This window comes from Podarcis melisellensis, assembly GCF_964234715.1.
Source record: "Podarcis melisellensis genome assembly, chromosome: 16".
Lineage (NCBI taxonomy): Eukaryota > Metazoa > Chordata > Lepidosauria > Squamata > Lacertidae > Podarcis > Podarcis melisellensis.
In genome coordinates, this window is record NC_138533.1 from 576,054 (window position 1) to 588,515 (window position 12,462).

Genomic DNA, 12,462 nt, shown 5'->3' on the forward strand with positions numbered 1-12,462 from the left:
GGTCTACTTGGAGTAGGAATAGCACCACAAACAACTCTGAGAGCACTAAGACTGACCCCCGCAAGCCGGAAGAAGCCGCCCCTGTTCCTGCTGTGATGAGGGGGCAAAGTGACGGAGGGTGGGGGGTCATGGAGGGTGGTCTGCCCAAGAACCCCCCCTCTCTCTGTGTCCGTCTCCTTCTCACAAGAGCAGCCAGGAGGAGAAAGATGCTTTGTGCGCTGACAGCGAGAAGGAATGTGTCTCCTCGGTTTCCCAGATCCTGTTCCTTTTCCGAGGAAGTTCAGCTCTTCTGCCCCCCATGACTAACAGCCTTTCACTACCCCCCCTTGTCCTGTCCTTCTTCTCTCTCCCCTTGCCAGGATGACCACAAGCTGTCGCTGGACGAAATCAGCAGGAAGTACCAAGTGGATCTGTCCCGGGTGAGTCCACCGGGAACATTTGCTGCTTCTCTGTGCCATGTACCCTCCAATGCATTTTGCCACTCTTGGGTTTCTGCATGGGGAGGGGCGGGCGAGGGTATCAAGGCATCCTGGCTTTCATTTATCCCATGGGGAGGGGTGTTATATGCCGGCCTTCTGACTGGAGTTTGCACCCATGTCCAGTGGCTCAAACCATCTTCCGCAGAAACTGCTGCTTGCCTTCTATCACTGTGCCATTGAGAGCGTGCTCACTTATGGCTTATGTGTGTGGTACGGAAGCTGTACTACCCAGGACAGGATGGGGTTGCGCAGAGATGTTAAGGCAGCAGAGAGCATTGTTGGCTGCCCACTCTCCACCTTAGAGCAGATTTATGCCACAAGGTGCCATAGGAAGGCACTGGGCATAGTAAAAGATCCATCGCATCCTGGTCACTGTCTCTTCGAGCTCCTGCCGTCGGGACGGAGATACAGGACGATGAAGACAAGAGCGAGCCGTCTCAAGAACAGCTTCTTCTCCAGAGCGATCTCGGCCCTGAATGGGAAGCCTGGACTTTGAAAGTCATCTAATCTTCCTTGCTGTATTATACTGTATTGTTTTAATTAGTGTTTTTATAGTTGTTTTGATTTTGTGTGGAGTGCCCTACCTGGGTGGATGGAGCAGCCAAGTAATTTCGTTGTCCCTGAGAGGGGGCAATGACAATAAAGATATTATTATTATTATTATCAATATGCCCAAGAACTTAGGAATCGAGGTAGACTGCCCCTGGGGCTGGAGGCTCCAGGTCAAAGGGGGCCCACCTAGTCCAGAATCCTGCACTCTCCCCTCCTGCAATTTCCAGCAACTAATATTCATAAGCACTGCTGGCACCATTTTGGCTACTAGCCTAAGGTTACCAGATTTTTTCCAATGAATCCAGGGACACTTTTCAACTTCTTTTTTCTAATATATATAAATTTGTATTAGTTTTTCAACATATCATTTTCAACAGTAGTTAAACATACTTTCATATCTTACACCATCTTTTTTTTAACCTCCATCAATCACATTGGAAAATTTTCCATTCACTAAAAATACATTTCTTACTTCCACAATTACATTTAACTCATAACTAATATCTCTGTTCTTTCTCTACTTTACAATGCTTCGTAAATTTATCCTTACAAAGCTTCTTGTAGTCCTACTGGGACACTTTTCAACTTCAATAGGAATGGTAGGATTTTGCATGGGGACTGATTTTGTAAATCCGGGGACTGTCCCCGGGAAATGGGGACATTTGGTAGCCTTAGTCTCCTCTGTGAAGTCTTATCCTCCATAAAGCAAAGGGCAGTAGTTCGCCCCCTCACAGAACTACAATTCCCAGGATTCTGGGGTGCGGGGAACTATTTGCTTTAAGTGTTTATGCAGTTGGTGCTTCTTGCTTGCTTGTAGAATGGAGACATTTTGTGTGTTTGGAGAAACCTCTGAACTTTGCACGGTTGGAAAGTAAACAGCTGCAGCCATTGGCCCCCGAGAAGTTGCCTACAAGGGAATGTGGCCCTTGGCCTCCCCCTGATTCCACCACACAGGTTAATATGCCCTCTCCTTTTTTCTTTCTTTGTCTCCTTCCATGCCAGGGCCTGACCAACACGCGGGCAGCAGAGATCCTGGCCAAGGACGGCCCCAACGCCTTGACCCCTCCTCCAACCACCCCAGAGTGGGTCAAGTTCTGCCGCCAGCTCTTCGGGGGGTTTTCCATCCTGCTGTGGATCGGGGCCATTCTCTGCTTCCTGGCCTACAGCATCCAAGCGGCAATGGAGGATGAGCCGGCCAACGACAACGTAAGTCTCGTGGCCCCGAGACAGGCACCCCCAAACTCGGCCCTCCAGCTGTTTTGGGACTACAACTCCCATCATCCCAGGGTTGAAATAGGAATGTAGGAAGCTGCCTTAAATAGCATCAGATAATTGGTCCATATAGGTAAATTCTGCCTACACTGACTGGCAGCATCTCTCCAGGGTTCAGGCAGGCAATGCTCATAGCAACACCTGGATAATTATTAATTTATTTTACAAATATTATGCACCACTTGGTTTAAAAACAAAACAAAACTCAAAGCAGTTTAAAAAAAACACAGTAAAATTAGCAGGAAAAAAACAGTTAAAAGCAACTATTTAAAACATGAAAAAACATTAAGATCAACAATAAGCTAAAAAACCAGGTTAAAGCACATGTCAGCACCCCTACATATCTAGGCAGGCTTGTAGCAGAAGCAGTGCAGTGAAGGCGCATGGATAGTGTCAAGAGGCAGGGAGTTCCAAGTCTGGGTGCTGCCACACTAAAAGAGTGATTTCTTATGAATGCAGAACTAGTGCAGTTGCGTGAGCACATGTGAGCTAAGGCAATATTGCAAATTGGTCCCAAACTGTTAAGGGTTTTGCATCCTATTGAACTTTGCCTGGTTCCTATTGAACTTTGCCCGGTTATCACACATGTATCACGCAGGTCAGGATAAGGGCAGAGGAGGCCCCCTTCACTGGTCAGACCCACATGGGGCTGAGTGGGGTGCCCTCTGGAAGGGGCTGGACTCCAACACCCCCACGAGTCAACGGGGCCCTTGCCCAGGGAGGGGAGGACAGTATCAGGAGTCGGCTGTCCAACAAGCTGCCTGATCTTGCAAGAAAAGCGTTGGGTGGGGCTTAGGAGGCAACTAACCTGTGGCCTCCCAGGTGTCGCTCGACTCCAGCTCCCATCCCCATCCCTGACCCCCTGGCCATGTGGGCTGGGGCTGGAGTCCACCCCTGACTTTGAGGGACTCCACCCCTGGTTTTTAAGCAGAGATCGGAGGGCCATCTGTCAGGGATTCTTTAGCTGTGATTCCTGCATATTGTGGGTTGGACTGGATGACCTCTGAGGTCCCCTCCAATTCTACAATTCTATAATCATGCAGCTTAGCCTCGGAGATTTCTAGGATGGGACCCACAAGCTTAACATGAGTCCACAGGGTGATGCAGCAGCAATGAAAAAGCTAACACTATTCTAGGCTGCATCCACAGAAGTCTAGTGTCCAGATTGTGTTACTTTTATTGTTGTGAGCTGCTCTGAGCCCGGTTTTGGCTGGGGAGGGCAGAATATAAATATATTTCCAGTTACAGATAGGTAGCCGTGTTGGTCTGCCATAGTCAAAACAAAAAAAATTCCTTCCAGTAGCACCTTAAAGACCAACTAAGTTAGTTCTTGGTATGAGCTTTCGTGTGCATGCACACTTCTTCAGATACACTGAAACAGAAGTTACCAGACCCTTCTATATAGTGAGAAGGTGGGGAGGGGTATTACTCAGAAGGGTGGTGGGAATGGGTGATTGGCAGATAGCTGTGATGAGCCTGTTGACGACTCTTAACGACTGCAATAGGTCTTACAGGAAGAAGCAATGGGTGAGAAGGTGAAAAGTGGCTTTGTCATGTATAATGAGATAAGAATCCAATGTCTTTGTTCAGGCCAGGTTTCTCCATGGTTTTAAGGGTTTGGTTCCCACCACCCTTCTGAGTAATACCCCTCCCCACCTTCTCACTATATAGAAGGGTCTGGAAACTTCTGTTTCAGTGTATCTGAAGAAGTGTGCATGCACACGAAAGCTCATACCAAGAACTAACTTAGTTGGTCTTTAAGGTGCTACTGGAAGGATTTTTTTTTGTTTTTATAAATATATTATTATTATTATTATTATTATTATTATTATTATTATTATCAAGGGAAGTAATAGGTAAAGGTAAAGGGACCCCTGACCATTAGGTCCAGTCGGGGCCGACTCTGGGGTTGCGGCGCTCATCTCGCTTTATTGGCTGAGGGAGCCGGCGTACAGCTTCCGGGTCATGTGGCCAGCATGACCAAGCCGCTTCTGGCGAACCAGAGCAGCGCATGGAAACGCCGTTTACCTTCCCGCCGGAGTGGTACCTATTCATCTACATGCACTTTGACGTGCTATCGAACTGCTAGCTTGGCAGGAGCAGGGACTGAGCAACGGGAGCTCACCCCGTCGCAGGGATTTGAACCGCCGACCTTCTGATTGGCAAGCCCAAGGCTCTGCGGTTTAACCCACAGCACCACCCACGTCCCAAGAGATGTAATAGTCCCACTCTATTCTGCCTTGGTCAGACCCCGCCTGGAATACTGTGTCCAGTTCTGGGCAGCACAATTTAAGAAGGATGTTGACAAGCTGGAAGGTGGGCAGAGGAGGGAGACCAAGATGATCAAGGGGCTGGAAACTAAGCCTTATGAGGAACGGTTGATGGAGCTGAGTATGTTTAGTCTGGAAAAAAGGAGACAGGAGAAAGGACAGCTTTGGGTCCCTTCCAGCTCTCAGATTCCCTGACCCTCCACGCACAGAGCAGCTGCTCAGTCACCAAGCTTTGGTATTTCGCTCTGTGTGGACAGCAGGTCTCAGAAGCGGACAAAGGCTGCGTTCGCTCGAGAATGTCCCTCCTGCATTCACAGCCTGGCAAAAGAGCGAGGGACGGGGGGGTTTTGATGCAAGCAGTGCCATGCGCCCAAAAGGTCTTGGTCTCCGTCCAGCACCTTGGGGTAGGGTTATCCCAGGACAGGCTGGTCACTCGTTGGGACACGCCAGAAGCCCCAGCCCACCTGCCACGGAGCAGGCGGGGAGGGTTCATCCTGTCCCCAGGGCGGTATTTGCAACCCTGCATGCCTCGCCCTGTGTAGGGTTACACTGTAAGACTTCCTGAACAGAAGGGGGGCCCAGGCAGGAGCCTCCAAAACAGAAGATGGAGGATTTCATGCTGGGCAAGAACGACCGTGCTGCTGGGCCCCACACTACTTCTTGTTGTTGTTGTTCTTGTTTAGTCGTTTAGTTGCATCCACCTCTTTGTGACCCCCTGGACCAGAGCACGCCAGGCCCTCCTGTCTTCCACTGCCTCCCTCATGCTGGTCTCTTCGAGAACACTGTTCCACCATCTCGTCCTCTGTTGTCCCCTTCTCCTTGTGCCCTCCATCTTTCCCAACACCAGGGTCTTTTCCAGGGAGTCTTCTCTTCTCCTGAGGTGGCCAAAGTATTGGAGCCTCAGATTCAGGATCTGTCCTTCCAGGGAGCACTCAGGGCTGATTTCCTTCAGAATGGAGAGGTTTGATCTTCTTGCAGTCCATGGGACTCTCTAGAGTCTCCTCCAGCACCATAATTCAAAAGCATCCATTCTTCGGCCATCAGCCTTCTTTATGGTCCATCTCTCACTTCCATACATCACTAATGGGAAAACCAGAGCTTTTACTATACTGACCTTTGTTGGCAAGGCGATGTCTCTGCTTTTTAAGATGCCATATAAACCTCAAATTAATAAATGAGGAAGCAGATGAGGAACCTCGCCGTCCACCTTGGGCTGAGTCTGGCTGTTGGCCCAGCTAGCTTCAAATTTTCTCCACCCACTGGCTGCAGCTGGTTTCTAGCTTTCCCTCAGGAATTATTATTATTATTATTATTATTATTATTATTATTATTATTACACACCCTTTCCCCAGACTGGGACTCAAGGCTTATGCAAATTAAAGCAGGTTTATACAAAAAGCTAAAAGTATTTTCAGAGCCACACATTTGTGAATGGGGAGGTCTTATCGCCAGCTTATTTCCTTTGAGAAAAATCCCCTTTTAAAAAGGAATAAAGGAAGGAAAATGCTTCCTTCTTCCCTTCCTTCTGACAAATAAATTCCCTCAGTGGCTTAGGTGAGACTCCCCTCAGAAGCCATTTTGGGGTCTGCTCTGTGGCAGATGGGAAAATACAGATAAAGGGGGCTTATTCCCTGAGGAATTCATTTATTTTATTCATTTCACGAAATTTATATATCTCTTGACTATATATATATATATATATATCACTTCAGTCACCTCCCATCCGTGAGAGAGAGATTTATGGAATTGTAAAATTGGAAGGGACCCCAAGGATCATCTAGTTTGTCCGTCATTTTTAGATTTTAGATTTCCACTGATATTTTCTTTTTTTCCTTCCCAGCTCTACTTGGGGGTGGTGCTGGCGGCCGTCGTCATCGTCACCGGCTGCTTCTCCTACTACCAGGAGGCCAAGAGCTCCAAAATCATGGACTCTTTCAAGAACATGGTGCCACAGGTAAGAAGGCCCCGTCACGCGTCTCAGGCGTTTTTTTTCATAGAACGGTGGAGTTGGGTGGGATCCCCCAGGATCATCTAGTCCACCCTCCTGAAATCCTCTTTAAAAAGAATTCTCCTCCCCCCACAACGTGGGACCAGGACTGCAGAGGCTCCCCTTCTCAATTCACACACACAAGCAGCTTGATAGCAAATATCACATCCATCTCCTCCTTGGCCCTCCAGCTACCAAATTTCTTTTCATGCCTCCCTTTTTTCACGTCTAGATATTGTATTTGAATATTTTCAGCAAAAGGATGGTTTTGAAAGAGGGTTGGAGACCAGAATAGGACTAGATCAATGAGCATACAACAGGCATTCTCCACTGCCCTCTTGTGGTTGAGACAAGATTTACGTATTTACTTTTAAAAATGTGTTTGCTTTTTAATTAAAATTAATTTTAATTTAAATTAAAATATTGAAGCAGTTTACACACACACAAACAAACACGCATACACACAGAGTGTAAATATGATTTTAGGGCAAGTCAATCCCTCTGGTCAAGGCTGCCTTTTTTGTGCAACCTTCAGTTCTTCCCAGGGATTATTGGTTTGTAATGATCATAGAATCATAAAAATGTATAGTCGGAAGGGACCATGAGGGTCATCTAGTCCAATGCCCTGCAAGGCAATGCGGGAATCTTTCACCCAACGTGGGGTTTGAACTCTCAACCATGAAGTTAAGAGTCCCATGCCCCACTGACAGAGCTAACCGTTGTTTTCATTTTATTTTGTGCTTTGTGTTCTCGTTTCATAGTTTTATATTGTGAGCTGCCCTGTGATCTTTGTGTGAAGGCCAGCCTGCAAATTTAATAAATAATAATAAAAATAATAATTCAGCTTCTTTATTCTAAAGCATCCTGGTTTTGCCACCTGGAAGGGCAGAGAAAGTCTCCGCACGCTTCATGTTATTGCAGGAATTTATGTATAAGTTGGGGGGGTTGCCCCTCCAGCAGATCTCATGCACATGAAGCCCACTACCAAAATCAGCACAATTACTTTTGTGATTTGTCCCCACAAAACACTTCATCACAGTTTCTTCCTATCTATTCAAAGGGCCTCTGCTACACAATACCAAATGTGATAAATCACTGATAGATGTATCTCTGTACTGGCTCACTGGGGAAACTTCAGAAATTCCTATAGACCTGTGAGCTCAGCTCCTCAGCAGCCCCTCTGCCCACTGGCAGAGGAAGAGGAGTGCAGGGAGAGTGCACCGCCCCTGGCAGCGCGACCCCCAGGGTGCCATTGTGGCTGCCCCCCCCTGCCTGCGCTGGGCACCCCGCCCCCACAGGTGGCACACCCCGCACTCGCCTCTGCCTGAGTGATAATCCCTGGTATCCTGATACCTGAGTGCCAGACAGGTAGCCGTTCCAGAAATAACAAACCCAGATGAAGACAAAAAGGTGGGATGAACTTGGCTGGGAAACAGGGAAATGTAAATATCTTTTTGTTTCACTTGATAGGTGTTTGGTGGAGGGCAAGGGGAACCATGGGGCAGCGTCCAGGATGCTCAGATTACTGCCACCAGACATCCCCTTTCATGATGTAACCATGATGTATGAGTGATGTAGTTTGGGGGGGTGTAACATGGGGATTAGCAGCTAATAAAAGTTTGGGTTCTCTTTTGTTGGGGGCTTCCATCTTGTTCCACCTGGTGGCAGGTGGGAGTCCTGTCGTGAGAGTCTTCAAGAAAGACCAAGCCTCCTGGCTGCTGTTTTGCTCTGGTATTCCTGGCTGGGGTCCTTGTTTTTTGTCCAAGGGAGCCCTCAGATTTCTCCGTTAACAACGTTTTGTGCTTTAAAAAGGTGTAAACTTGTGGGTCAAGTACAGGATGGACGGAGCACCCCTGAATGGCATTCACCTACAGCCCTGGTTCCTGATGTGGGGCACACACCCCACAGGGGGGCAATTTGATTTTTAAAGGGCAGCAATTCAAGAATGAGTTATTCACAGTGAATGGCCCTTTAGGCTTCTTCCACGTGAACAGGAGCTCACTTTTTGAATAATAAGAATGACATGTCAGGATTTTAGAGAGGCTTAGGTGGGGCGTGGCCACAAAAAGGTTGGCTACCACTGACCCACAGGATTAACACCATCTTGTGCCCACAGCAAGCCCTGGTGATCCGGGAAGGGGAGAAGAACCAGATCAATGCGGAGAACGTGGTGGTCGGGGACCTAGTGGAGGTGAAAGGGGGAGACCGGGTTCCTGCAGACCTCAGAATCATCTCCTCGCATGGCTGCAAGGTGAGGGCGGCCGAGAGGGAAATGGCACGAGGGAAGGCCCCAGGGGGGATAAAAATCCATGATTTAAAAAATAATAATTTAGATTTATTTTTTAAAATCAGATTTTTAAAATAAAATGCTTTTGGAGGAAAAATCTTTCTAGTTTTCTATTTAAGTTACATTATAGTTCAAAGGCTATTCATCAGGAAGTAAGGATTTGTTTTAAGTTTTTCATGTGTGCTAAAACTCAGTCTAAGGTTTATGTGTGTGTATACACACACACACACACACACACATATATACACACACACACATATATACACACACACATATATATACACACACACACACATATATATATACACACACACACAGTGCACACTCAGGTGAACATGATCTGTGCAGGAGGCACGTTTGCAACCCAAAGCGGCACGTCCACGCATGCGCAGGTTGCGATTCACCACTCATGTGCAAAGCGCCATTTAGCGTTTCTGCACATGTGCAACTGCCGAAACCCAGAAGTAACCCGTTCCGGTACTTCCGGGTTTCGGCGGGTCCGTAACCCAAAAAAACACAACCTGAAGCATCTGTAACCTGAGGTATGACTATATATATATATTATGCTATAATGTTATTGTTTTAGTTAAATAAATGGTTTGAATTGCTATTAAGGAAATGATTATTTTTCTCCTTCCAATCAAGTACAGCAGAAAAGTTGTTCAAATATAAACAGTTAACTTCTTAAACCTCACAATAGTTTAATAATTACCTGTCTATGTATTTCTAATAGTATAACCAAATCAATAATTTTTGATATAACTGTAAAAACTACTCTGAATATTTATTATTCCAAAAATGAAACCTTCCTCTGGTTGTAAATATTAAGATTATACCAGCAAAAATGAGTCTTTCTGTAAAAAAAGAAGACTTAAATCAAGTCTTACTGACTAGTGATTTAAATCGTGATTTAAATTGATTTGATTTAAATCAAATCCACCCTGGAAGGCCCAGCAGTGAGCTGCAAAATATAGAATCATAGAACTGCAGAGTTGGAAGTGAGACTCATCTAGTCGCACACCCTGCAAAATGCGGAAATCAATTAAATCATCAAGCCATCAATTCTAGCACGTGGTAGGGCCACGTAAATGATATAATTTGGCATCAGAATGATTGGTATTAGTAATTGTATTATAATTTGGCATTGTTATAATGAGGCTATTATGGGATTCTTGCAATTGAAAACAAATAAAAATTGTTATTATATATAAGAAGAAAATAAATGCATATGTTGCTCTCATGGAAGGAGGAGCAGGATATAAAACCAGCCGATAAATATGTTCGGGAAAATACACAAACCCCCCACATCGTGCAGCTTTCTCTGTTGTCTCGTGCAGGTGGATAACTCCTCCCTGACGGGCGAGTCGGAACCACAGACCCGTTCTCCGGAGTTCACCCACGAGAACCCGCTGGAGACCCGGAACATCTGCTTCTTCTCCACCAACTGCGTGGAAGGTGAAAGGGCAAGGAGGGAGGGGGGCGAGGAAAAGCAGAGACCGGACCCACCTCACCCCCCCCGGGAAGGTCTGACCTGGGCATCATCATCTTTGCTGCCAGGCTGCGGGAATCGCTGCCTCCACCGTCCCCGGCCATTCCCCATGAAACGCTGAATTGCACCCAGACCCTGCCCAGCTTATTCATTCAATAATTCATCTATTTGTTTGCTAGTTTGTGTCAAAATTGATCCAATAGCAGAGTGGACACATACACACACACACACACACACACACACACACACACACATATATGCAAATCTAATGAAGGAATTTACATATATATGTATACACACACAAACACATACCGTATTTTTCGCCCCATAAGACGTACCTGACCATAAGACGCACCTAATTTTTAGAGGAGGAAAACAAGGAAAAAAGTATTCTGAACGAAACAGTTGATGTATGATTTTTGTGGTTCATGCTGTGGCCACAGACATGTGATTTGACGTTGAGTTTGGGGTGACCCAATGCAAAAATCCTGAGAATCCATGTGGATCCATGCTTTGTAACCACGTTTTTGCGCCATTGCGGCCCCACGAAACAGTGGGTGCGTGATTTTTTTGGTGCAGGCTGTAGCCATGGACATGCTATGTAATCTGATGGTGAATTTGGGGTGACCCAATGCAAAAATCCTGAGGATCCATGGGCTTTTACCTCCCGCCTCCCAGGCAGCCTCCTTTATCTATAGCGTCCCTTATCTCTCTCCCCGATCGCTTGCCGATCAGCTGCTTCCTTTCAACACTCCCTTCCCTCTTGTTTGCCTTAGTGTCTTTTCCTTAGGTGGAGCAGTTTTTTGCTCCTCCTTTTCTTCTAATTTCTCTCCTTATTGCTTTAGTTTTCCTGTTTCCCCCCTTTGATAGTTCGCTGTCTTTACCTCCTCCCTCCCAAAACAAAAAAATTCTTTCCAGTAGCACCTTAAAGACCAACTAAGTTAGTTCTTGGTATGAGCTTTCGTGTGCATGCACACTTCTTCTTCTCCTCCCTCCCAGGCAGCCTCCTAAATTGCTAGCATCCCTTATCTCGCTCCCCGATCTCTTGCGGATTAGCAGCTTTGTTTCAACACTCCCTTCCCATGATCTGCTTTTCTCCCCTGGGCAATTCGGCTCCAGGGACCACACATTTGCTCCATAAGACGCACAGACATTTCCCCTTACTTTTTAGGAAAGAAAAAGTGTGTCTTATGGAGCGAAAAATATGTACATATATATCTATATCTATCTATCTATCATCTATCTATCTATCTATCTATCTATCTATCTATCTATCATCTATCTATCTATCTATCTATCATCTATCTATCTATCTATCATCTATCTATCTATATGCAAATTTAGTGAAGAAAGGAGTGAAAGAGAAACAAAGGAGGGGAAGGAATAAAAAAGAGAAAGAGAAAGATCACCTCACATTTAAAATACAAGAACCATTGTTTTTGTGGTCTGAACATTCTTCCTTCCTGGCTGATATTCCCCCACAGGATCAGAATCTCAGGTTTACCTGAGCAACCCAGGAACCAGGCATGCCTGGAACATAGGAATATAAAGAGAGTCTGGCTTCAGGTTCAGGCCAAAAAGCCCCAAAGAACCCAGGGATGCGGATAGACTGCCTCTGGAGCTGGAGGTTCCATAAAATCTTAGGAGTCCGGCTTCTGGATCAGGCCAAAGGGGGCCCAACTAGCCCAGGATCCTGTCCTGAGAAAAGGCCCCAAAGGGAGCCCTGCATGCAGGATTCAAGCACAACAGAAGTGAAAGAGAAACAAAGTTTTTAGGGAAGGGAAGTTTTAGTGTTTTGGGAAGTTTTTAATGATTAATGTTTTATGTATTTTTAATCTCTGTTGGAAGCCGCCCAGAGTGGCTGGGGAAACCCAGCCAGATGGGCAAAGTGCAAATAAATTATTATTATTATTATTATTATTATTATTATTATTATTATTATTACTACCCTCTTCCTGTATTCAGAAGCATCACTGCCTCTGATGGTTGAGGCAGAGTATAGCTAGCCATCAATAGCCTCCTCCTCCCTGAGTTTGTCCAATCCTTCTTTAAAGGATCCTGTGGCAGGGAGTTCCACAGTTTAACCACGTGCTGCGTGAAGGAGCTGTGGCGCCCAGATCCCAGGT

The 12,462-nt window shown here is 46.1% G+C and overlaps 1 protein-coding gene across 1 annotated transcript in view; it reads left to right on the forward strand.

Moving 5' to 3' along the window:
* The window catches only part of LOC309358381 (sodium/potassium-transporting ATPase subunit alpha-2), a 44,718-nt gene that overhangs the window by 9,241 nt on the left and 23,015 nt on the right, over positions 1–12,462 (forward strand). The window contains exons 3-7 of the mRNA XM_081891368.1: positions 360–419; positions 2,034–2,237; positions 6,414–6,527; positions 8,677–8,811; positions 10,185–10,302. Of these exons, the coding sequence (XP_081747494.1) occupies positions 360–419; positions 2,034–2,237; positions 6,414–6,527; positions 8,677–8,811; positions 10,185–10,302 (631 nt within the window). The remainder of the gene's footprint in view (positions 1–359; positions 420–2,033; positions 2,238–6,413; positions 6,528–8,676; positions 8,812–10,184; positions 10,303–12,462) is intronic.